Source organism: Neolamprologus brichardi, unplaced genomic scaffold (genome assembly GCF_056152115.1).
Source record: "Neolamprologus brichardi isolate AB-2024 unplaced genomic scaffold, ASM5615211v1 NODE_ptg000008l+_length_2720982_cov_1, whole genome shotgun sequence".
Lineage (NCBI taxonomy): Eukaryota > Metazoa > Chordata > Actinopteri > Cichliformes > Cichlidae > Neolamprologus > Neolamprologus brichardi.
In genome coordinates this window covers 438,683-465,288 of record NW_028270135.1, presented here as the reverse complement: position 1 = coordinate 465,288, position 26,606 = coordinate 438,683, and the positions used below count along the sequence as shown (strand labels likewise).

General features: G+C 39.7%; 1 protein-coding gene and 1 pseudogene across 2 annotated transcripts in view; both read left to right on the top strand.

Moving 5' to 3' along the window:
• Positions 1-2,865, top strand: part of sacm1lb (SAC1 like phosphatidylinositide phosphatase b) — a 28,295-nt gene extending 25,430 nt beyond the window's left edge. The window contains exons 18-20 of one of the 2 annotated variants that reach the window (XM_087837165.1): positions 1,258-1,350; positions 1,428-1,485; positions 1,562-2,865. In XM_087837165.1, the coding sequence (XP_087693291.1) occupies positions 1,258-1,350; positions 1,428-1,485; positions 1,562-1,698 (288 nt within the window). In that variant the 3' untranslated portion in view covers positions 1,699-2,865. Of the gene's footprint in view, positions 1-1,091; positions 1,232-1,257; positions 1,351-1,427; positions 1,486-1,561 lie in introns of those variants that run through there. The other variant, XM_087837166.1, reaches the window with a different exon arrangement.
• Positions 2,866-8,670: 5,805 nt separating this feature from the next.
• LOC148094768 (uncharacterized) lies at positions 8,671-10,630 on the top strand (annotated as a pseudogene).
• The last annotated feature ends 15,976 nt before the right edge of the window (positions 10,631-26,606 follow it).

Here is a 26,606-nt window from a genome sequence, read left to right as displayed (position 1 = left end):
AATTATGGATGGAAATGCTCCGTGGAGTCTAACACAGCAATGACGACTGCCTTATCAAATAGAAACACATGATCACAGCAGCAGGAGTTGCTGCAGAGCAGAAGCACCACTGCGTCCTGCTGCTGAGCCCGTCCTTCCTCCCGTTTGATTAGCAGCAGTTAACATGTTTCATATCAACGTTCTTTACACATACAAACTGTTTAAATGAACCTTATTATGGTCTCACCTTCACTTATAAATGAAGTCCACACACCGACCCTTTGTTCCTTTTTTGCACCATGGACTCACGAGCGCCCCCTATCAGTGCCTCGTTGCATGACAGGGCACAGTTTGTGTGAGTCAGATTGTTTCATAAAAAATAGTTCATAGATCAAACCATTCGATAAAGAAACGATTTCATTTATTTGATTATCATTATTATTATTATGATGATGACCTCTGCTGACCACACGTCACTGGTGGGTTCAGGTCGTCCTTCATTAGTGTGGAATAGTGTGAATGCCATATTGCAAAGTGAAATGAATCTGTTCCATCAGATACTACAGCAATATCACAATAATACCAGCTGCTAATGACTCTCACATAATCATTGTGTTATGAGTAATCAGACCGCTGCAGGTAGAGTTCGCTTTACAGGCATGTATTCCTTTAAAATCAGGTCATGAGCAGCAGAAGTCGAGCAGGGCTCAGCGCTGATGGTGGGGACATTTGGACAACACTGTGAAATGTAAATAAAAACAGAGTGCAGTGATTTGCAGATCTCATTAAGCCATATTTTTTAGTCCGAATCAAACCTGGAAACATGAGAAAAATATGAGCTATGAGCTCAGAAAAGCTCAGAGGCAGGGCCATGTTTCCCACTTCTTTTAACAACAGTCCAGAATGAAGAAGCCTCTGATGAGAGGTGAAAAGTCTTCAAACAAGTCCAGTCTCACTCTTTTAAAGCCGTGACCTCGAGGAGCTGCACACACTTCAGTGAAATAACTGCTGATCCCTTAAAACATCTTTGCTTTTACGCTGGTTGCTCTTTTGTAAGCAGAGACAAAAACTGTTAAACTGTGTTCAGTGTGGACCTCATTGCTTTGTTGCAGATCAGTAATGACATCGGTAACATCCTAAACCTGCACACAAAAAGACTTCAAAGTCACTGCAAAATCTTTTGCAACAACCCAGCAGTTAAAACCTCTTCATATAGAAGAGCGTAGCTGTAATGATGCCGCTGCAGAGAAGAGTTCAGCTGGGCTGTTTTTCCTGCAGGACTCCATCGATTTATTTCTGGGGAACTACGCTGTCGATGAAGCTGACTGGACCACTCCACTGCGAGACCCCAAGGACTGGAAGTTTCTGACAGTAAGAAGAGCTCAAGAAGCTCGACTCATTTTCTTTCTCTGATGTCTTTAACGTGATGCCGCTTTTCTTTCTTCTAGTTGCCCATCATCATGGTCGTTGCCTTTTCCATGTGTATAATCTGCCTTCTAATGGCCGGTAAGACTAACTGCAATAAACTGAATGAAAATAAATTTGCTCCACTGACGCAGTTCGACCTGTTGTGTCCTGTCAGGTGACACGTGGACTGAGACGCTGGCTTACGTCCTCTTCTGGGGAACAGCCAGCGCAGTCACCGGTGGGCTTATCCTCTTTTATGGACGGGACTTTGTAGACGCTCCTAAGCTGGTCCAGAAGGAGAAGCTGGACTGAATGTGTGTGTGTGGAAAGCAGCTGGGCCCTCGCAAACTCGCCGCCTCGTCCTCCACCTCGTCATCACTCGATCTGCATCAGCAGGCCTGGAGCCTTTACTAACGCTGGAGCGAGGAGGTCGGCGGGCAGCGAGGGCGGCTTTGTGCACGACAGCAGGAGAGACTGAAGAGTGCACAGGCCTGCTGCTCTCCACACTGCAGTGGACTGACGGCCTGTCCACAGGTCGACACTGAACTCAGGAGCTGTTCTGACCCGACGTCTTTGTTCCTCATTTAACTGGAATGCTGTGGACCCGTTTAAATGTATTTCTTGTTGTTCTCATTCCTCTTATGAAAACATGGGGATCAGACTTCAAACAGCAAAGCTGTGAAGATATTCCTCATTTGCAAATCCTCATGTAGGCCTGGTGTGTCCTAGGTTAGGCTCTGCCTGTGTCATACTCTGCGTTTTAAGATCAGTTTGAGCTTTAATGGTTTCAGCTTCTTTTCTGGAGTTTTTGCAACGAGGTGTCCAAGTGTGCTCGTCCTTCAGAATCCAGTCAGCTAGAACAAGATTTATGCTTGTGGAGTTAAAAATGGTCCCTTGATGAAGAAAGGGGATTTATCCTGGAAACCTCGAGAAAGAAAGTTGTCATTAACTCGTTTTCTTGTGTTACGTTGAGTGAACTATTTTGCATGTCACTTCACCGGAGGAAAAACACTCCTTTGACTTGAAATCCTAATCTGAATAAATCTGTTTCACTGTGGTACTAAAGGATAAATCAGAGAACAGTATTCTCCTCACAGAGACGCCATCGTGGCTGACAGTGTGCTGATGTCATTTCTTTGGCTCCAAATTAAAAATGTTCGTCCTCTCGCTCTGTGCATGTTCATGTATTTTGAAAACACGCCTGGAGTCTTCAATATCACTTCAATTCAAATGCTTTATTTGTGCTTTATATTATCATTATTATTATTAATAAGACAAATATCTACAATATAAAAGATAAAAAACCCAACAATCAGCACTGTTGTGGCTGAACAAACTCGAGCTCAGCTGTGAGGGGCAGCAGAGCCGTGTGGAGCTACGTCACGGTTGGGAAAAGTGATTTGAAAATGAAATTCTAAGTTTTGCTATTTAAAATAAAAAAATGTGTTGAATAAATTTGTTTTTTCAGCTTCAAATGTATTTGTTTGGTTTCAGATTCCTTTTTCCCGTTTTTAAACACTATTGAAGTTTGTTTTTGTGAAGTCCCGTCTGTAAAACCAAACGAATGGTGAAACACTACAGAGCTCATGCTCCCTGTGTACTTAGTACACACTCATTTAATTCCAATCTTTGGATAATAATATTAATACATTTTATTTGGAGGCGCCTTTAAAGACCCTCTAGGTCACCTTACAGTGGTATGAAAACATGAGGTGAAACATTTTTATAAAAGCAGCATGAAAGTAGAAAAGCCAAACAAGGTAAACAGATTTATTTATAGAAAGCTGAATCAGTGTGACGGCTGCAGAAGGAACTGTGTGTGCAAACACTCGCTGCCTCTTCAGCTTTGATTTGACCCTTTATCATTAAGTCACACCTTACTGTTTAATGGTGGCCTACTTGTCTAACTGCACATAATCATTAACTGTTATCTCTTTATTGTCAAGATGAACTCTACTGAACTGAGACTGCATGAAGCAGTTATGTAATTACAGGTGTGCCCGTCTTTACGTCTTTACATTTGTTGTAGCGTCGCAGTATCAAACAGTGCAGATGAGCCTTTTTGTACTTTGTTCTCAAAATCAGCTCAGAGATGAACAAGAACGCTGAGTTTTCAACATGTAATTTGCACCTCAGGAACGTCCAACACAGCACCAACGAATTACCGTTATCATCTTTGGATCTCAGAGGGGAATTTGGTCTGTGGTTATGTTAATAAGAAGTACAAATCGTTTGTTGGTTTAATGTAAAGGTTTATAGAAAACAGCTGAGAAGTGGAACCCCATAAAACTCTGTGACTAATGTGTTTGCGGGACGATCTGATATCCTCGTGTTGGCGTGGTTCCCACATCATCATAATTAATGTTGTTCCAGGTTCAACATTGCAAGTGACCAATCACCTTCTTGTGACGTCATACTTCTGCGACTTCGAAATACCCGCTTTCGAGTATTTCAAAATACAAGTGAAGAAAACAAATTGCCCGCCTCTGTCTGTCAATCCAGCGCGCCCGCTTCACTTGCGAGAAACCGCCGCCTGTCCGCCGAATTTGAAGTCCTTTTAGGATACTTTTCTTTAATAAACGGTAAGCATTATACATATGTTCCTCACTTGGCTTGCTGTTTGTTTGCTAGTGATAGGCTACTTGACGACAGCATTAGCTAACCAGTGTTCTCTAGACCAGCGTTCCCCAACTTTTTGGGTGTTTTGTGGCCCGGGGGTTGGGTCAGGCAAAATTGCAGTAGCTTCCCTGATCTGGGACATAGCGTAAATGTTGTCCCTGGGACATTGTGTAGAAGTTGTCGCTGGGACATAGCGTAAATGTTGTCCCAGGGACATCGTGTAAATGTTGTCTCTGGGACATCGTGTAGAAGTTGTCCCTGGTCCCTAGGCGGCGGTTTCTCGCAAGTGAAGCGGGCGCGCTGGATTGACAGACAGAGGCGGGCAATTTGTTTTCTTCACTTGTATTTTGAAATACTCGAAAGCGGGTATTTCGAAGTCGCAGAAGTATGACGTCACAAGAAGGTGATTGGTCACTTGCAATGTTGAACCTGGAACAACATTAATTATGATGATGTGGGAACAACGCCAACACGAGGATATCAGATCGTCCTGCAAACACATTAGTCACAGAGTTTTATGGGGTTCCACTTCTCAGCTGTTTTCTATAAACCTTTACATTAAACCAACAAACGATTTGTACTTCTTATTAACATAACCACAGACCAAATTCCCCTCTGAGATCCAAAGATGATAACGGTAATTCATTGGTGCTGTGTTGGACGTTCCTGAGGTGCAAATTACATGTTGAAAACTCAGCGTTCTTGTTCATCTCTGAGCTGATTTTGAGAACAAAGTACAAAAAGGCTCATCTGCACTGTTTGATACTGCGACGCTACAACAAATGTAAAGACGTAAAGACGGGCACACCTGTAATTACATAACTGCTTCATGCAGTCTCAGTTCAGTAGAGTTCATCTTGACAATAAAGAGATAACAGTTAATGATTATGTGCAGTTAGACAAGTAGGCCACCATTAAACAGTAAGGTGTGACTTAATGATAAAGGGTCAAATCAAAGCTGAAGAGGCAGCGAGTGTTTGCACACACAGTTCCTTCTGCAGCAGTCACAGCGGTGCCGTCACACTGATTCAGCTTTCTATAAATAAATCTGTTTACCTTGTTTGGCTTTTCTACTTTCATGCTGCTTTTATAAAAATGTTTCACCTCATGTTTTCATACCACTGTAAGGTGACCTAGAGGGTCTTTAAAGGCGCCTCCAAATAAAATGTATTATTATTATTATCCAAAGATTGGAATTAAATGAGTGTGTACTAAGTACACAGGGAGCATGAGCTCTGTAGTGTTTCAGCATTCGTTTGGTTTTACAGACGGGACTTCACAAAAACAAACTTCAATAGTGTTTAAAAACGGGAAAAAGGAATCTGAAACCAAACAAATACATTTAAAGCTGAAAAAACAAATTTATTCAACACATTTTTTTATTTTAAATAGCAAAACTTAGAATTTCATTTTCAAATCACTTTTCCCAACCGTGACGTAGCTCCACACGGCTCTGCTGCCCCTCACAGCTGAGCTCGGGTTTGTTCAGCCACAACAGTGCTGATTGTTGGGTTTTTTATCTTTTATATTGTAGATATTTGTCTTATTAATAATAATAATAATAATATAAAGCACAAATAAAGCATTTGAATTGAAGTGATTGAAGACTCCAGGCGTGTTTTCAAAATACATGAACATGCACAGAGCGAGAGGACGAACATTTTTAATTTGGAGCCAAAGAAATGACATCAGCACACTGTCAGCCACGATGGCGTCTCTGTGAGGAGAATACTGTTCTCTGATTTATCCTTTAGTACCACAGTGAAACAGATTTATTCAGATTAGGATTTCAAGTCAAAGGAGTGTTTTTCCTCCGGTGAAGTGACATGCAAAATAGTTCACTCAACGTAACACAAGAAAACGAGTTAATGACAACTTTCTTTCTCGAGGTTTCCAGGATAAATCCCCTTTCTTCATCAAGGGACCATTTTTAACTCCACAAGCATAAATCTTGTTCTAGCTGACTGGATTCTGAAGGACGAGCACACTTGGACACCTCGTTGCAAAAACTCCAGAAAAGAAGCTGAAACCATTAAAGCTCAAACTGATCTTAAAACGCAGAGTATGAAACACAGGCAGAGCCTAACCTAGGACACACCAGGCCTACATAGCATATTTACGTTTTTTGTAATGTATTTGAAAACATAGGTGTAATTATGTTATTTTTATAGAATTTCCCTCACATTTATCCAATACCAAGCCAAATCACTGGAAAAATTTGGGATGGGTCCACAAGAGCACAAAGTGCATACTTTTTGAAGGTATGACTTGGACTGTGGTAACTATGTTCTTATCACAAAGGGTTTATAAGTTGCCACTATAAACAAACAGCATTTTTCAAAATTGAAGCCTTGTCAGAAGAACCTGAAAAATACCTTTCTGAAACCTTTTCTGTGTAAAGACTTGCTCAAAAGCAATGCACACAGATGAAAACATTTCTGTCTTGGCCATCTGATAAAGAACACCAAAAATTGAGTGGTGCGTGTTGAGTCTGTGGTCTTGATTTGTTTCGTACACACTATAAAACTTAATTAATGTAAACAAAAAATGACACTTTCTATATGTTTGTGTATCTGCAGAATTAATTACAAGTCTCACCTGACAAGCTTTCGCAATTTTGTAGTGTCATTCTTGACAGAAAAACATACTTGTCACCAGTGTTGGGACTAACGCGTTATTAAGTAACGCGTTACAGTAACTACGTTATTATTGTGGTAACGAGCACGGTAACTAGTTATTATGCCAAAATCAGGAACGCGTTACTCGTTACTGGGATTTAGATAGGGTCGTTACTCGTTACTTCGTGTGGTGGCTATCGCGGAGCTTCCACAGATTCAGTAACATTGGCAAGTGGTGGAGGCAGCAGGTGGATGAGGGAAAGGGGACGCAGAAGGAAAAGAGACCCGAGGCGGCCGCCGGTCCAAGTGTGAACTGAACTTCAGGTAAGAAGTTGTGACCTGCAGTCTATCTGGGTCAGATATAAACCAAGTTTAGGTGGAGTTTATTTTCGTTATTCTGACTTTTTCCATACTGTATACTAGCTAACATGACGGAGTTTCTATACAGCTGGGTGGGTGCTATGATGTTACTGATGTTGAACTTTATTTTGTTCATAAGTTATTAGAGTTGCCAACCGTCCCGTCTGGTATTCAGAGAAAATATTACGCATTTCTTATTGAGGTGAAAAGGAACAGTTTGTCCCGTAATTCAGCTACAATGAAAAAGACACAAAGCTGGAGTTATTCTGTCTTTGCTGCACAGCTGCCTCTTCTTCTCTCATTCTCTCCCCTCTCTCTCCCGTTTCTACTTCAATCATGAAAACTGATCAATGATCAATGATCTCTCTTGTTTGTTTATCGTCCACTTTGCGCCAGAAATAGGAAACCAGCCGATGTCGCGCTAAACAGCAGCAACACGTTTAAGCTTGATCAGCTGTTGTTAGAATTGATTTAATATTAATTTCTAGTATCAGCTGATGTTTGCTGGAGCCACAGCTGTAAAGCTGCTGGTCATGATGTGGGTTTGGATATCTGGTGAGAGGGAAACATGAAGATGAAACCAGGAGATGTCCTTACTGAATCATCAGAGCTGAACAGGTGATGGAGAAACAGGTTTACCTTTTAGGTGACATGAATGAGTTGAAGGGAAGTTATGAACTGTTTCTGAGAGACAAATAACACCAGGATCCTTTTTAGGTAGCTGACAGCTGGTAACTGTGCAGGGGCGGGTCTAGCAAAGTTTTGCCAGGGGGGCAGGTAGGGCATTAACAGGGAGAGGGGGGCACAAAGAAATACTTTTCTTTCTTATTCTAATTTAAAATGTCTCACTTTTAAAAAATAATTATCTGAATCTTACAACAAACGATTGATAGATTGATGCATATATACCATCAGAACAGTGTACATCACTGTCACAACAGTGTTTGTTTTCATTCAAAGGCTTTATGATTTTTTCTATAATGGTGGGCCGGTCTCTAGTCAAAATGCCCGGGACGATTTTTTGTCCCCGTCCAGCCCTGTATGCAGCTCATCTGCAGTCTGGTGTTACCTACATCTTCCTATTCAGAAGGCAGAATTTCCAAGTTACATTACAGTAAGTTGAGTACAATCAAAGCATCACGACTGCAGTTTTTGTGTTGGATGTAAAAGGCGCACATGACGCTGTGATGTAGGCTAGAATCATGGCAGCAGTCGACGACGGTCCAGGTGTGGGATTTCTCTCATGGAAATATGCACATTATCTTTTCCTTTCTGTTGGTAGGTGGCACAGTGCACTTGTGGCAAGTAAGCAAGCTAGAAGACTGGCAAAGTTATGGAAGCAACACATTAACAAGAGAATTCTGAGTAAAACCAAAGTTACTTTCCCTAGTAACTAGTTACTTTGAAAGTAACGAGTAACTTGAAGTAACTGAGTTACTTTTGATAGAAGTAACTAGTAATGTAACTAAGTTACTATTTTAAAGTAACTTACCCAACACTGCTTGTCACGTACTTTTTATTTCCAGAAAAACATCTTTCAGACGTATGAGAAATTGATCGGAGCCTGTCTGGAAAACGGCAGCCACTGGACCTTGTTTTTGCACTCTCTCTAGTGCATGATACTTTTCAGTGTCCCTCATTAGAAAAGCTCAAGGCGCAAACAAAACAGTTTTGTGACATACCCGAGAGGACCATAGTCTATATGAATTCATTTGGAGAGTCGGAGGTCAGAAAAAGTGCGGTGCTGAAAAGCTGGAGGTAATTAATTAACATATTTAACATAACATATTTAATTTAATTGAAGTCATTGCCAAACGTGGTTATTGATTTCTCTATATGCTTTTTATTTGTAATAACTGCGATCTCTCAGCTCATTTGCTTCAGCAAGAGGCTGCACTGGAGAGTGGACTTTGTCACATGTGAGCCACCCACATCAACAGGATGGGAACTCATGTAGCTTTAACCTGTATAACTAATGGATGGTAAAATCTTATTTTTCTTTGTAGATTGAACCATTTCAGCAGCAATGCTTTGCTTTGGTTGCTCTGGTTTTTTTTCTCGGGGTGGGGGGGGGGGCTTTAAAAAAAAAACAACATTTCTTTGTTAATCAAATTTTTTTTCTTATTTTTTTTTCTTCTTCGTCAATTATTAGTTTGCCCAATCTCTCATTGAGGGTAAAACACATGTGGAGGAGTACAACACTGAGATCCGAAAGCTCAGGTCCCGACTTTGCCACTACTTATTTTCCTCAATAGGTAAATATAAAATTAGCCGCCTTCTTTTTCATTGGAAAATGTAACTTGTACTTAAACAAATTATATTTTGCAGATCGAACTAGGAAGTGCAGTCAGTGCTGGTGTGTGATTGCAGCCAAAGACCGGGTACGCTATGACATGTCCTTAGCCATATAGATTGTTTATATAATGGACTTTGTTCATTTGTTTTTTGTTTGTTTATTTATTTATTTTTTTTAATTCACAGGTGCAGTGCCAGAAATGTGGTGCATACAAGCACATGCGTTGTTCAAAGTCTGTTTGTGGTATCTGTATCTTCTGTGAGAGTAAGTCACAATATAACTAAACAATGTCCAAAAATGTTTAAAGTGAAATTTTTTTTCGTAATTTTGCCTTTGCACACCAGGACTGTGTAATTAAAGTGGACGTTTCAAGATCCAGTTTTTACACAAAACTATTTTAGACATAACTCCGTCGTATTGTGGGGATTTCCCTTCACAATTAAATTGATATAGTGCTGTTTATATCATTCTTCTTTATGTAACAGCACAGTGCAGCACAGCAGAGGGAAAGGAGTTGTGCAGCATAGTAGGTGGCTATACAGGAGGAGCAATAGAAGTAGCCAGTGAAGAATGTCATCAGGGAAAGCATCAGGCAGCGAATGACGAAGGAAAAGTTCCTAAGGGAGAGGACATCTGCAGCAAACCGACAAGTAACAGTGAGATAGGAGGACTGACAGTCAGAGATGAAGGTACACAGACTGAAAGAGATGAAGGTACACAGACTGAAAGAGAAGAAGGTACACAGACTGAAAGAGAAGAAGGTACACAGACTGAAAGAGAAGAAGGTACACAGACTGAAAGAGAAGAAGGTACACAGACTGAAAGAGAAGAAGGTACACAGACTGAAAGAGATGAAGGTACACAGACTGAAAGAGAAGAAGGTACACAGACTGAAAGAGAAGAAGGTACACAGACTGAAAGAGATGAAGGTACACAGACTGAAAGAGATGAAGGTACACAGACTGAAAGAGATGAAGGTACACAGACTGAAAGAGATGAAGGTACACAGACTGAAGACAAAGAAAAAGAAACAGAAGTATACGGCGCAAGTCTGAGTACAGATAATGCTGCTGCTGCTGCTGTTGACAGGATCGATGCAGATACAGAATTTCAAACTGATTCAGAGGGAACTAGTACAGTTTACAGAGTGCATGGTCGCTTATCTGTACCAAGCTCAAAAAAGAAAACCTACACAATAACAGAAGATGAGATCAAGCGCAGAATCAAAGCAGAGAACATGTCAGTTCATGTTTTCAGAGCTTTGATTGGGGTAGGTTTACATTTCGTAATTTTGATGTCACCTGAAATAAATCCGGGTTACTCGTATCCAGAGATGGGCAGTAACCTGTAACCCGATTACTTTTTTCAAGTAACGAGTAAAGTAAGGGATTACTATTGCAAAAACGGTAATTAGATTACCGTTACTTTCCCGTAGGAACGCTGCGTTACTGCGTTACTAAAACCGTGATTTTTTGCGAGAATGTCTCATGACAGTGACGTAAGCGAGTGCGACGTTCGTGACAACAGCTGTGTGCAGATCAACAATGGATCATATATCGAGTGCAGAGAGAGTATGAGCGTGCAGCGTTTAAAGCGTGGAAGTACTGACCTTACTTTGAGTTTGATTCCATAAAAAGTGACAAAAACATTAGTGTCCGTTGTGCGTGGGAAGAAAACTTCTTTTTACAGCGAAAAAACCCCTAAACTTCCGAGCAAGCACCGAGTAGCTACGACGTAATGGGAAACTCACAGAGAAACTCGCGGATTCTTCCACTGACCGCTGCACACCTGCACCAGGGTAAACCTCCGCCTACCCCACTCCTGCTTTACAGGTGAAAATAGAGCAACAGGACCGCTAGTCTTTGACTTTATTTATTTTCTGCTGTGTTTTACTTGCATCTATTTGAAAGACTGAGTGTAAACACACAAAATATTTTATTTTATGTGCTGGAATGTGCAGAAAATAGGTTTAAATGTTAAACTAATTTCTTCCAGTCAGAGAATGTTGCAGATAATTAAGTTTTTGCTGGATGCATAAAGTTAAAAGATTAAAACTAATAAAACAAGTTTTAAAAAGAGACTTTTCCATTTGATTACATTTTGTATGATGATTATGCAGAAAAAGTAGAATTGGGCTGAAAGATCTATCACTTTATCACCTATTCAGGTTGTAAATCGTGTTTTTAAAAAGTAACTAAGTAATTAATTACTCTTGAAAATAAGTAATCAGTAAAGTAACAGGATTACTTTTTTGGGAAGTAATCAGTAATTAGTTACTTTTTTCAAGTAACTTGACCAACACTGCTCGTATCAATGAAGTGACAATGTGGCTGGAAATTGTGCATTTGTTGCAACATATACACAATTACACCATGTAAACAAAAGCATTTAACTTTGTGTGTGTCTCTCTGCTCTTTTGGTGTTTGCACTTTTTCTTTTTTAGGGCCGTAAAGCCAAACTGCCTGCAATGATTCTGGACAGGCCTAAACTAAAGTAACAGTGTTTAGTGTTCTGAGTGAAGAGGAGGCTGGGGAGCTAGCCCTCGGGTTTGCCGGAAGATTGTCACAAGAGACATGGTCTGTAAAGGCATCGACCATTCAAGTGCTGATATGACAAAGTTAGTAAAATAATATGAAAGTTGTATCTTTTTTGGTATTATTTGTCATTTCCCCGTATTTGGGTTATTGGTGTAACATTGTTAATCTTACTTTCTAATAACAGACAGACTCTTCTCAAAATCCAACACAACCTTAAACATGAACTGACTGATTCCTCAACCTTCAGTTTGCTGACACACAGCTTTGGCCCTGCTGCACTGTCGTTTCTTTCCTGTGTGAAAAACTGGATCTTGTCTCTTAAATAATGAAACCTTTTGTGACTTTTGTTTGTTCTGTAAATCAGAATCTTGAAAATTGTTCACTGTTGTTCTAAGTTTGTATTAAGTTAACTATTTGGCAAAAATGTTTGGTTCCTAATCCAAACGGCACAATGACTGTTCTAACACTTATCTTAAAAATGCTACAAAGAAAGGAAATTATCACATATGTTTCAGTATGAATGTAACTGCGTCACACTCGGTTTGTAGTAGCTTTCCTGTTTTATTTTGAGTTTTGGTATGTTTACACTGTTGTCATTTTTATTTCCCTTGTGTTCGTCTTCCCTTATTAGTTTTACTGTATTTAATTAGTCTGATTTAATAACTTATAGTTATTTACTTTCCAGTGTATATATATGCTCCTCGTTTGGATTATTGTTTGTTTGAGTTCTGCCTGTCTTTTCTATTAAAGATTTGGACTTTTGGACTATTAGTGGACCTCGTAGGTTTTTATTCTGTGCACTTGGTAATTGACTGGGTTTAATTTAGTGGCCTGGAAAACAGGCCCCAGAGATCTGGTCATTTTAACCCCCTAAGACCCAAAATCTTCCATGGCAGCATTTTTAATTTCTCTTTGATATTTGGGCCGATTGGAACCTGATGAATGTAAAAACAAAGAATTACCAGATTTATTTATTTTTTTTACCTAATTTTTGTTTCTGAGAAAAATGAGAGCCACATATGAGGACATTCATTTGAAATTTCGATAGAACAGTTGCAGTATAATGTCCTCGTAACTGTATATCAGGCACTTGTTGATCAAGATTTAGTATTTTGGTCTAAATAAACCAAAATGTGATGTCCACATATGTGGACGCCAGGTCCTAGGAGGTTAAAGGCTGGAGTAAAGTGTTCGAGCTATTTATACCTATGTAAACTTTTATACACTGGTTTTTACCTGTCTTGTTTCAGAAAGGTTTAAAAGGGTAAATGTCCACAGTTTATAAATGTTGAATTCAACATATTTTATTAAAGTAATTGAGCTTGAACACAGAAAAAACTGAATCAAATAATCATAAAATCAAATCACTTGCACTACACTGAAGTCTAATCTACTCTGAGCTAATGCTGGTTTCCAACACTAATGATCGGGTGAAGGAGAGAGATGAGGGTGTGCACGGCCACTGGTGCTCTTATCCACGTTCTGTGTGATACAATCCAACAGGAAAGCAGTCAAACCCTCGGACATTAGCCAAGTTAACGTTCACAAATATATACACACAGAGGAACTCTGAGCCCCAATGTCAGCATCAGCACAAACAGGCCACTTCATACCAAATCTCAGTGTGAGGTCAGGTATTAGTATGTATATATATATATATATATATACATACATATATACATATATACATATATACATATACATATATATATACATATACATATACATATATATATACACACACATATATATATATATATATATGTGTGTGTATATATATATATATATATATAATCAGTAAATGATCAGTAACTGTAATTGAAGGAATTTAAAGTTTAAATCAAGACTGTATTATTTAAAAAAAAAAGTTGGAATACCTATTGCACACGTCTTTTATAAAGGAATGCTCTGTGCCGGTTTAGCTGGTTTAGGCAAATCCACCTACTCTGTTTTTTGTTGTGATAGCATAAAAAACACTGCTAGAATTTAAAGGATTCGCCTAAAAGCTGTTCTGGCAATGACACGAAGAACCTACTTAGTTTAGCCTCTTGGATTAATGCATAATATCTTTTTTTTCAGCAATAACATTGACTGAGGTCAAAATAATAAATCATACCTTTCAATCACATCGTTTGTTTCAGAACGAGCGTGACTGAAGCGACGGCCGTAGTCACGCCACATGTGGCCAATGCCTTCCCAGTGCTTCTGAAAATACTGTTGCTTAAATGTGTGGCAAAACTCTGCTGATGTGGCTTTAAAGTCTTCCTCCTAAGAGAATTGGATGCAACAGAATATATTTCAATCCATGTAACAGACCTATTGAAATCTTTAATATTATGTATTGAAGCCTTTTTCCTTTTATTGAATAACATTAAGAATTTTAAGTTATTAATAATATGTCGTGTTTTTGTATTACGAAGCAATTATTTCTTCCCTTACAATGGCTAAGAAGGAACACTAAACCTATTAGCATATTTGGTTTCAGCATCTGTCTGTGAAAGAATCCCACTCACGAGTTCTACTGCACAGTGGGTGACACAATGATGGTCTGCACAGCTTAAGTACTTGTTTTGATAAGCAAGATAAGAAGCCAGTTTTAGAAATCATTTCAAAAATCTATTTTGTATCTCTCTGTAACTTTTTTTTAGCAACTGAAAGTTATTATGCTCTTAGTGTAATCAAGAACTCAAAATGTGAAATAGACAAATTACACTTACAGATGTGCAAGCAAAAGAAAGAAATGATTTCATTTCTCTTTTGGGTGTTAGAAAGCCCGTGGACCCCGAAGCCATCGATTAACAGCCTGTTAATGTAAGAGAAAAAAAGTTAATCTGGAGAGAGAGACAGAGGAGCAGCTGTACAAAATGCATAAAAGAAAGCTGACGTCCAAAAATAACTTTGTCCCTCACTGGACAAGAGGACCTGTGCATTACAGAAATCAACCAGGCAAACATATTTTTAAATTTGGGAAGCAGCCACCAGAAGATGAGTGCACTGTGGTCTTAAATGGATGGACATAGTCACTCAACATTTTATCCCTTTATATTCACTAACCTGAGTAGGTGAAAATCACAATAACAACAGGACCCTGTTGTAAAAATGTGTTTCAGGTGCATCTTAGACAACGTGAAAAGAAAACAATGTGGTTTACCTGCAAGACATGGTACCAGCATAGAAGGATAGCTGACTCTGGAAAAACCTTCTGCAAAGCATTTATTTCCACAAAGTCTTTGTCAACCATAAATGCTCTACAGAAAAAAAGAAAACACTAAATGAGATTAAACAGTATGAACATGGTTTTGCTATCTCAAAGCACCACTTCAATGCCAAATTAAACATTTCAACTCACAAGTAGATATATAAAATACAGCCTATAGGAATAACTTTAACAACTGGAAAGGAAAGTTTTTTGCAGCCCATGCTGCAGCTATAGCATTAGATTCTGGCATGTTATAACTTTTTTGAAAAGGAATTATTTCAAAATTAATAGCTCTCAATGTATTATTTACCTCGGGGAAGTTGGGAAATGCTCACAAACTATTCCAAGAACAGTTTCCAGGGTTTTCTGACTTTCGTTGCTGACAATAGCATAGGCCACAGGGACTCCATGCCCATGATCATCTCTTACAACAAGTGTGAATAAGGGAAATGAATACTGGTTAACACAGTGGGTGGTGTCAACAAATACTAACTGTTTTGCATAGTTCTCCATGTTTGATTTCATTACAGGTAGGGATGCACCGATACCAGTATCGGGTATCGGCCTCGATACCACATTTTCTAAAGTACTCGTTAAAAGTCCCCCGATACCGGGGACCGATACCACGGGCTGAGACCTGTCTATGTTTGAGCGGCATGTAAGGGGTTAATCACAGGCGCCGAGTGCCCGCCGCCAGGCCCCGAGTGCCCGCCTCCAGGCCCCGAGTGCCCGCCTCCAGGCCCCGAGTGCCCGCCCCCAGGCCCCGGCTGCAGCTCAGAGCTGAGAGAAGGGCAGGCGAGACAAGTCAGCCGTGTGGAACTATTTCAAAGTGAACGAAGACGCGAAAACAAAGGCGGACTGCAAATTGTGCTCAGCGAAATTGTCCAGAGGCTCTAAAGGTAGCGCATTTAACACAAGTAATTTAATCAAGCACCAAAATCCCAACACGACAACGAGTACAAAGAGTTTACCCACGCTTATTTACCCACGCTTATTTACCCACGCTTATTTACCCACGCTTATTAGCACAGAGGAGCATAGCTGATGCTACAGCAGTGGGACAGAAAATAGTTGGGCATTTTAAACACTCCGCCTTAGCCTACTCCCGCCTCGAGGACATTCAGGGACAGCTCAACCAGCCAATAAAGAGACTGCAGCAGGACGTACAGACGCGCTGGAACAGCACGTATTACATGCTCCAGTCCCTCATTGAGCAAAAGCGAGTGCTGGGCGTGTCCGAGCACGAGCTCCCTGACTATCTCACCGCTCACCAATGGGCTCTTATGGAGAAGACTGTTGCCGTCCTCGCCCCCTTTGAGGAACTAACTAAAAAAGTGAGCAGCTACGACGCACTAGCCTCTGATGTCATCCCAGCTGTGACTGTGCTAGTGAGACTTCTAAACAGAGAAACAGATGAACAAATTTAAAATTAAATTTTGTTTTTTATAATTATTTATTCTGTAATATGTTGCATACAACATGCTTTTCATTTTAAATAAATGTTCTTAATTCCAAACTAGTCCCTTGTTGTTGTTTTTTGTTAAATTATAGGACTAAAACTGTTACCTGTAAATTTAAATCATGTTTTTATTAAGTACTCGGTATCGGTATCGGTGAGTACTGAAATGCAAGTACTCGTACTCGTTTCCAAAAAAGTGGTATCGGTGCATCCCTAATTACAGGTGTCTGCAAAACAATCATTAGTTCTTGGTCAGATGTGTATGGTTCATAGAAGAGAACATGTTCTTGATGGTTTCCATTAAGTAAGGTATGTACACTTTGACTGTCTCCACAGTTAAAGTGCTTCTTTCTCATCATGCAGGTTCTAACTCTGTCAATGTCACGTGGTGTGACAAAATGCTCTCTGTTGTGAAAATCTCTGTGTCCATGTTCTTTGGCCCATTTATGACATTCGGTTAGTATGATGGCTGGCTTAGTTCCAAGGGAAAGCAGTTCCTCAATCTTCCTCCTCAAATCACTGGAAATATTGTTGAAATGTGCGTCTTTTGGGTCCGAAGGATCATGCCCATCATGCTTATCATATGTACGTTGCACGATGACTGTGTGGTCTTTCCAACATTTGAGTACTTTAAATGAAACATAGGCCTTACAGCCCACTGCTCTGTAGCTGTTTCGACTTTTTTTTCCAGCTCTGATGCAGTTGAATTTGTAATAGTATCTTTTCCTGTCTTTACCCAAGGCCACATTTAAACATTTATAATGTCCATGAAGGGTTGACGAGTTCAATTTTTCTAACACAACACTGAATGGGTCCTCCTGGCATTGTGACACATGCACACAAAGTTGTGTATCTTTTCCAGTTCTTTTTTTTTCGTCATTCAGAGCACTTCTTCTAATTATATCGTCCATTTCTGGTGGAAAAATAACAAAGGTTTAATTAGTCAATATTCATTAATTCATTTTAACTTGTTTTGGGTTTTTTTGCAATACAATGTAAATATTAAATATAATATTAAAACAATATATATATAATATAAAACAAACAGGGGCTAAAAGAAGCTAAACTTTCATATGGTATGTCTCTGGCAACTTCTACACGATGTCCCAGGGACAACTTTTTTTTCTTTTTTTTTCTTTTTTGCCTGTCCCATTTGGTTCTTTAGCCGTCAGAATTGTTGTCTGAAGACCAACAAGGATACCCAATGGATTTATTTTGCCAAATGGATCATCATGGCATTGCCGTATTGGTCCATTTGATCGACCTTTGTTTTTATTATTTATTTTATTTTATTTTCAGTTGTTACAGACGGGACAGACATGAGTGAGGGATAGGAAAGGGAGAAAGAAAGAGGAAGGAAAAGAAAAACAGAAGGGGAGCGGGACAGTGAGAAAGGGGGGGAAAATATCCTGGATCACCTGTTGAGAGAAAAAGAAGAGAAAACAAGCAAAAAAACAAAACAAAGCAACATACTAAACAACACCATCGCATTAATCTAGCTAAGTGTAAACAGCAGTAAATACTAAATACTGAATGTTGTTGTGCAGCACGCAGGACAGACAGCGCACAATGTGCTTGGAAGTAGCAGCCAAGAAAGGTGTGATTTAAGTCTACGAACAGTGAACACCCGTGTGCACACCTGTGTGGATCGGCGCGCTTGTATTCAAATGGTTTCCCCATGTAATGGTCTGCAAGAGGATGTAGAGAGCCATAGCCCCGCCCCCAGGGCATGAAGCAGGCATGGAGGAGATCCAGGCTCCAGACATCCAGAGGTCCCAGAGTGCCAGAGCCCAAGGAGGACCACCGGAGGGGACAACTCACCCAGGGACAACCTCTACGCGATGTCCCAGGGACAACTTCTACGCGATGTCCCAGGGACAACTTCTACGCGATGTCCCAGGGACAACATTTACACGATGTACCAGGGACAACTTCTACACGATGTCCCAGGGACAACATTTACACGATGTCCCAGGGACAACTTCTACACGATGTCCCAGGGACAACATTTACACGATGTCCCAGGGACAACTTCTACACGATGTCCCAGGGACAACATTTACACGATGTCCCAGGGACAACTTCTACGCGATGTCCCAGGGACAACATTTACACGATGTCCCAGGGACAACATTTACACAATGTCCCAGGGACAACTTCTACACAATGTCCCAGGGACAACATTTACGCGATTGCCCAGGACAAATTTCTGGATTACTGTTAATCTCCATAGAATCAAGAACTCATGTCCAGTTTCACGGCTATGGACCAGTTAATTATGTTTCCAGGTGATAGTTTGATTCATAGATTCAACACAACCATTTCTAGGCCTTTTAGTTCAAATTCTCTTCACTTATGTTTGTAAAAAGATCAGGGAAGCTACTGCAGTTTTGCCTTACATTGTTATGACAGCTATATTCACCTGTACTTTCATAATAAATCATAATACATTGACACGCAATTCTCTGTCTGGAGAATACTGGTTCGCAAGTAGCCTATCACTAGCAAACAAACAGCTATCCATTTCAAGGAAAACATATGTATTATGCTTACCGTTTATTAAAGAAAAGTATCTTGAGAGGAATTGAAATTGCTGGACCGGCGGACAAAAGGCGGTTTCTCGAAGAACATTTGTTTTTTTAAGGCGGATATTTTTTGAAGTCGCAAAAGTATGACGTCACAAGGTGATTGGTTACTTGTAATGTGGACCCTGGAACAACATTAATTATGATGATGTGGGAACAACGCCAACACGAGGATATCAGATCGTCCGTGTTTGCAGGCAAATGAATTCATATGGTTTGATGCTTCAGGGTGATATTTACAGAACCCGTGCACCTGCTGGGGGAAATCTACTCTGAAGACACCTATGCCTTAATTCAGATTATACTACCATCAATTACTGTCGGCTCCAGTCCAGACAGTCTGAGCTGAAGGCTTTTGTCTCTGTGATGAGTCTGCCTGACTAAGAATGTGTGTGAGAGCATAATAATATTTTATATATTTCTTCACCTCCTTGAATGCTGCAAAATATCTGTCAGCGACTCGTGTTTACTGCTGAAGACTATTTCAGGATGGCTTTATCAGGTTTGATTAGATGTGATCTTAACTACTGTCATATATCAGAGTAATGACTGAAGTACTTTGAACTTTGATTTTATAGCCTTTGATACGGTGGCCCTGAGAGGCCAAAAGCGCTGCAAAAAGAAAAACACTTGCAAAAAGAAAAAGCGCTGCAAAAAGAAAAACACTTGCAAAAAGAAAAAGCGCTGCAAAAAGAAAAACACTTGCAAAAAGAAAAAGCGCTGCAAAAAGAAAAACACTTGCAAAAAGAAAAAGCGCTGCAAAAAGAAAAACACTTGCAAAAAGAAAAAGCGCTGCAAAAAGAAAAACACTTGCAAAAACAAAAAGCGCTGCAAAAAGAAAAACACTTGCAAAAAGAAAAGCGCTGCAAAAGCACACACAACACAACGGAAATAGGAAAAAACACAACGGAAATGTTTCTGGGGAGACAATAACCGGACGGACCAGTTGACCAAAACATGCTAACAAGTGCACTGGGACTGGGAGACACTTCAACGAAGTGGAAGCAGAGCGGCCAAAGAGTAAACTTCCAAAAGTAAGTTCTGAATATTATGTCACTTATTTATGTGCAAATGTTTAATAACGAGGAGCATTAAAACATTACTGTTGGCCACATGCCGGCAAAGTTATGTGACATTAGCGATGTTTGTACTTTCAGCGTTTACTTTGTTTTAAAGTCTTTACTTTATACGCCGTTAGATAGTCGACCTTAATCTTACAGAGAATGTGATGATTTTGTGGATAATTAAAATCAGTCATATATCCACAAACACAACAGGCTGAAAGTCAGTGATGCTGCTCGGTTTGCAGTCCTGAATATCACGGCACAAGCAGGATTCACTGCACTGTTAATGTTAATTATGTCATATTGCTGCCTCTGTTCGGTGGTGTTGAGCCAAACGGACTTTAACGTGTGTTTGAACGAGCTGACGGTTCACTCATTGTAGCGACTTCCACAGTCGCTAGAGCCCGGGGATGGAGCCCGCCTATTTGCCTGACGCGCTGTCAACTTTAGCAATAATGCGAGAGGTGGAATTGTTTGCTTGTTTATTAAAGTGTTTACAGAGTAATGTCATCTCAAGATTTGGACTCTTACAACGTCACAGGCTCTAATGTAACAAGACGAAACATGTTGTGCAGCGGTCAACAAAAACTACGGCTACCCAGCCCTCCTCTCTGTCAAAATCAAAACCAGTGAATGACAGACTGACAACGCCCTCTTAATGTCGCCGCTAGCACCCACGTGACTCCCATTACACATCACCATAGCAACCAAACAAATGAAAACCCAGTGATCATCAAAAAATTCAATACATTTAATTATGGTTCCTACACTCATTAAGCTGAAAGAAAGATGCTTTAATCACAGCAGTCACACATGTGTCCACTGTACCAGCTGGGAACTCTTCTTGTTTAGCACTCGTAATAACACTAAATCCTTCTGTTTGTAGCAGTGTGTACACCTGAGACTGTCACCTGTCTGTCTGTCCTGCACTCTGTCTCTGTTTCTTTCTCTCTGATTGTGGAATAAAAGTATGAACATGTATTTATAAGTTACACTTGTGTTTGAATCCTGCAGCTTATCACACATTTGATTTCCATGTGTGACGACTGCAAGTGTCCAGAGTGAGGACAGACTGAGGGACCCACTGCTGCACATCATCTGTGAGGCTTTGCACCCCTGATGATCCACCAGGACTCAGCAGTGTGTGAGGAAGAGGAGGAGGAAGAGCCAGCAGCAGCTGACAGATGGAGAGAATAGACAGACTGTTCCCTGTTTGTGAAGGACTGCTAGGAAAGTTTAACATCACTAACTGTCTGTCCTGAATCAGTCTTATTAGGTAATGTTCAAATAATGTTATCATCCAGTGTTTTCAGTGTGGGAGAAAGTACTCAGGGCCTTCAAGTTACACACTATGAAAGGCAGCAACAAGTTTAATATTCAGAAACCTAAAGTATGTATCAGCAGCTGAATGGAGCTAAAAATAAATGTTTGTTTCAGTTCTATGAAGCTTTGAGTATTTTGGATTAGTAGCACTGCTGTGTTTGTTGCATCATATTGCTGTAATTGTTTATATGCTTTATATATTCTGAGCTAAGTTGATCTATAGTGTTACATCATATTCTATAAGGATGTTATGTGTTTGTAGACTTTCTGCCCAGTTTGACCCATTTAGCAGAAGTCAGCCTGTTTAAGGCTCTGATATCTATTCTGTATGACTTAAAGCAGTTATGACATGGTCTGATTTTCTCACCCAATAAAGGAATATTTCATATATCAGTCTACTCTTCATTCTATCAGACACAGTTATCACAGCTCGTACATTTGCTTCTTCCACACATATATGTAAGCATTGAGCCAAATTTAGTAATAATGCCAACATATTAAAAGAACAATATTTGTCTCTTATATATAATACATCTATATATACACTGTCACAGATACTTGTCTTTAAGTGAAGATTTAAGGTGATAGGAAATATAAATAACTGCAACTTGAATCTTTACTGAAGCTCAGTGTTTGACACAGAGTTCACTCACATGTGCTGTACCAGTGTACCTGCACATGTGATGTGACAATAGAAGTGATTTGATTTGAGAGTTCAAACTCACTGCTGTAATAACTGATAATGATTAATATAATAACATTATAATATAAATAATAAATAAATAAATAAATAATAATATAATATTGGCCATCTCATATTTACACTGACTTTAGTCTCATGAACAACATTAGCTAATTGTTATTTACTAGCTAATCTTATATGACTGTTCAGTACAGAAATGAAGCCCAACAATCATGTTTTACAGTCCTGTGGTCTCAGCCTCAGATACTTATTAAATCACACAAAGCTCGTGTAGAAACAAACAAACGAACAAAATATGTTCTCCTTCATTTCTGTCAACCACACGTTTCCCGCTATCATGGTTGCTAGGCAACCTGGGCAGCGCAACGGAGGCTAGACCGTCCCATTTCACAAGCCTCACACTTCCGGCCTTAGCGGTCTTTGAGTACGCGGCCCTTGAGGACCGTTGAGGCTGCAGACCCTGAATTGGGATACAGCAATTCAGGGACTGTTTCCCAATTCAGGGTCTGAAATGGGACGGTCTAGCCTCCGTTGCGCTGCCCAGGTTGCCTAGCAACCATGATAGCGGGAAACGTGTGGTTGACAGAAATGAAGGAGAACATATTTTGTTTGTTTCTACACGAGCTTTGTGTGATTTAATAAGTATCTGAGGCTGAGACCACAGGACTGTAAAACATGATTGTTGGGCTTCATTTCTGTACTGAGCAGTCATATAAGATTAGCTAGTAAATAACAAATAGTTAATGTTGTTCATGAGACTAAAGTCAGTGTAAATATGAGATGGCCAATATTATAGTTATTATATTAATCATTATAAGTTATTACAGCAGTGAGCTTGAACTCTCAAATCAAATCACTTCTATTGTCACATCACATGTGCAGGTACACTGGTACAGCACATGTGAGTGAACTCTGTGTCAAACACTGAGCTTCAGTAAAGATTCAAGTTGCATTTATTTATATTTCCTATCACCTTAAATCTTCACTTAAAGACACTCAAGTATCTGTGACAGTGTATATATAGATGTATTATATATAAGAGACAAATATTGTTCTTTTAATATGTTGGCATTAGTAAATTTGGCTCAATGCTTACATATATGTGTGGAAGAAGCAAATGTACGAGCTGTGATAACTGTTTCTGATAGAATGAAGAGTAGACTGATATATTAAATATTCCTTTATTGGGTGAGAAAATCAGACCATGTCATAACTGCTTTAAGTCATACAGAATAGATATCAGAGCCTTAAACAGGCTGACTTCTGCTAAATGGGTCAAACTGGGCACAAAGTCTACAAACACATAACATCCTTATAGAATATGATGTAACTATAGATCAACTTAGCTCAGAATATATAAAGCATATAAACAATTACAGCAATATGATGCAACAAACACAGCAGTGCTACTAATCCAAAATACTCAAAGCTTCATAGAACTGAAACAATTATTTTTAGCTCCATTCTGCTGCTGATACATACTTTAGGTTTCTGAATATTAAACTTGTTGCTGCCTTTCATAGTGTGTAACTTGAAGGCCCTGAGTACTTTCTCCCACACTGAAAACACTGGATGATAACATTATTTGAACATTACCTAATAAGACTGATTCAGGACAGACAATTAGTTATTCTAAACTTTCCTAGCAGTCCTTCACAAACAGGGAACAGTCTGTCTATTCTCTCCATCTGTCAGCTGCTGCTGGCTCTTCCTCCTCCTCTTCCTCACACAGAGTTTCTCCTGGTGGATCATCAGGGGTGCAAAGCCTCACAGATGATGTGCAGCAGTGGGTCCCTCAGTCTGTCCTCACTCTGGACACTTGCAGTCGTCACACATGGAAATCAAATGTGTGATAAGCTGCAGGATTCAAACACAAATGTAACTTATAAATACATGTTCATACTTTTATTCCACAATCAGAGAGAAAGAAACAGAGACAGAGTGCAGGACAGACAGACAGGTGACAGTCTCAGGTGTACACACTGCTACAAACAGGAGGATTTAGTGTTATTACGAGTGCTAAACAAGAAGAGTTCCCAGCTGGTACAGTGGACACATGTGTGACTGCTGTGATTAAAGCATCTTTCTTTCAGCTTAATGAGTGTAGGAACCATAATTAAATGTATTGAATTTTTTGATGATCACTGGGTTTTCATTTGTTTGGTTGCTATGGTGATGTGTAATGGGAGTCACGTGGGTGCTAGCGGCGACATTAAGAGGGCGTTGTCAGTCTGTCATTCACTGGTTTTGATTTTGACAGAGAGGAGGGCTGGGTAGCCGTAGTTTTTGTTGACCGCTGCACAACATGTTTCGTCTTGTTACATTAGAGCCTGTGACGTTGTAAGAGTCCAAATCTTGAGATGACATTACTCTGTAAACACTTTAATAAACAAGCAAACAATTCCACCTCTCGCATTATTGCTAAAGTTGACAGCGCGTCAGGCAAATAGGCGGGCTCCATCCCCGGGCTCTAGCGACTGTGGAAGTCGCTACAATGAGTGAACCGTCAGCTCGTTCAAACACACGTTAAAGTCCGTTTGGCTCAACACCACCGAACAGAGGCAGCAATATGACATAATTAACATTAACAGTGCAGTGAATCCTGCTTGTGCCGTGATATTCAGGACTGCAAACCGAGCAGCATCACTGACTTTCAGCCTGTTGTGTTTGTGGATATATGACTGATTTTAATTATCCACAAAATCATCAGATTCTCTGTAAGATTAAGGTCGACTATCTAACGGCGTATAAAGTAAAGACTTTAAAACAAAGTAAACGCTGAAAGTACAAACATCGCTAATGTCACATAACTTTGCCGGCATGTGGCCAACAGTAATGTTTTAATGCTCCTCGTTATTAAACATTTGCACATAAATAAGTGACATAATATTCAGAACTTACTTTTGGAAGTTTACTCTTTGGCCGCTCTGCTTCCACTTCGTTGAAGTGTCTCCCAGTCCCAGTGCACTTGTTAGCATGTTTTGGTCAACTGGTCCGTCCGGTTATTGTCTCCCCAGAAACATTTCCGTTGTGTTTTTTCCTATTTCCGTTGTGTTGTGTGTGCTTTTGCAGCGCTTTTCTTTTTGCAAGTGTTTTTCTTTTTGCAGCGCTTTTTGTTTTTGCAAGTGTTTTTCTTTTTGCAGCGCTTTTTCTTTTTGCAAGTGTTTTTCTTTTTGCAGCGCTTTTTCTTTTTGCAAGTGTTTTTCTTTTTGCAGCGCTTTTTCTTTTTGCAAGTGTTTTTCTTTTTGCAGCGCTTTTTCTTTTTGCAAGTGTTTTTCTTTTTGCAGCGCTTTTTCTTTTTGCAAGTGTTTTTCTTTTTGCAGCGCTTTTTCTTTTTGCAAGTGTTTTTCTTTTTGCAGCGCTTTTTGTTTTTGCAAGTGTTTTTCTTTTTGCAGCGCTTTTTCTTTTTGCAAGTGTTTTTCTTTTTGCAAGTGTTTTTCTTTTTGCAGCGCTTTTCTTTTTGCAAGTGTTTTTCTTTTTGCAGCGCTTTTTCTTTTTGCAAGTGTTTTTCTTTTTGCAGCGCTTTTTCTTTTTGCAAGTGTTTTTCTTTTTGCAGCGCTTTTTCTTTTTGCAAGTGTTTTTCTTTTTGCAGCGCTTTTTCTTTTTGCAAGTGTTTTTCTTTTTGCAGCGCTTTTTCTTTTTGCAAGTGTTTTTCTTTTTGCAGCGCTTTTGGCCTCTCAGGGCCACCGTACTTTGATGCTGTTGAGACAACGCCAGTCTCTGCGATTCTTTTGGTCCTGGTAGAGATCACGCTGAGATGTTTCCATGTTTTACACAATCCTTTTATTACCCATTATTCTTACAGATGGAGATCAGCACACTGCAGTCCTATGCAGTCCTATGCTAAAGGCTGATCTAAAGAACTCCACACAACAGTTACAGTTATAACCTCTGGTCTCCTCCCCCTACAGTAAACACTCCCACAATGGAAATACACTAGTACAGTGGCCAAGGGTGCTGACACCCTGACCCCCACCTCCTTATAAGGTAGTGTCCGTTTGCCCTTTGTCTGCCCCTCACCCTCAGTAACTCTTGCTTCATGCCCTGGGGGTGGGGGTTGATTGTCCTTCTGCCCTGCACCTCAGTTCTTTGTTCCCATCCCAGGCCTATTTTCTATTTTGTATACTTACACTCATTACCACAATATTATAATGTTGCAAGCAATCACAACTATATTCTCTTTAACGTTGATGTACATTAAGGAATCTATTCTCAACAATGCACAAAAGTGTTTCTAAATAAAGGAGTTTATTATAGGAATTATAGGAACTGTTTAATAAACTCCTTGCTATCTAAAATATAACAGGACACCGGAGTAAATTCTCGAGCATCTCACACTTCTGATAATCAGCTGTCTGCTTGACGTTTATTCAGCTGTGTGAAAACTATAATTTAATCTCAGCCAAACCGATTTACTCAGGAACAAATAAAATACTAAAAAAAAGCCAAACAATAAC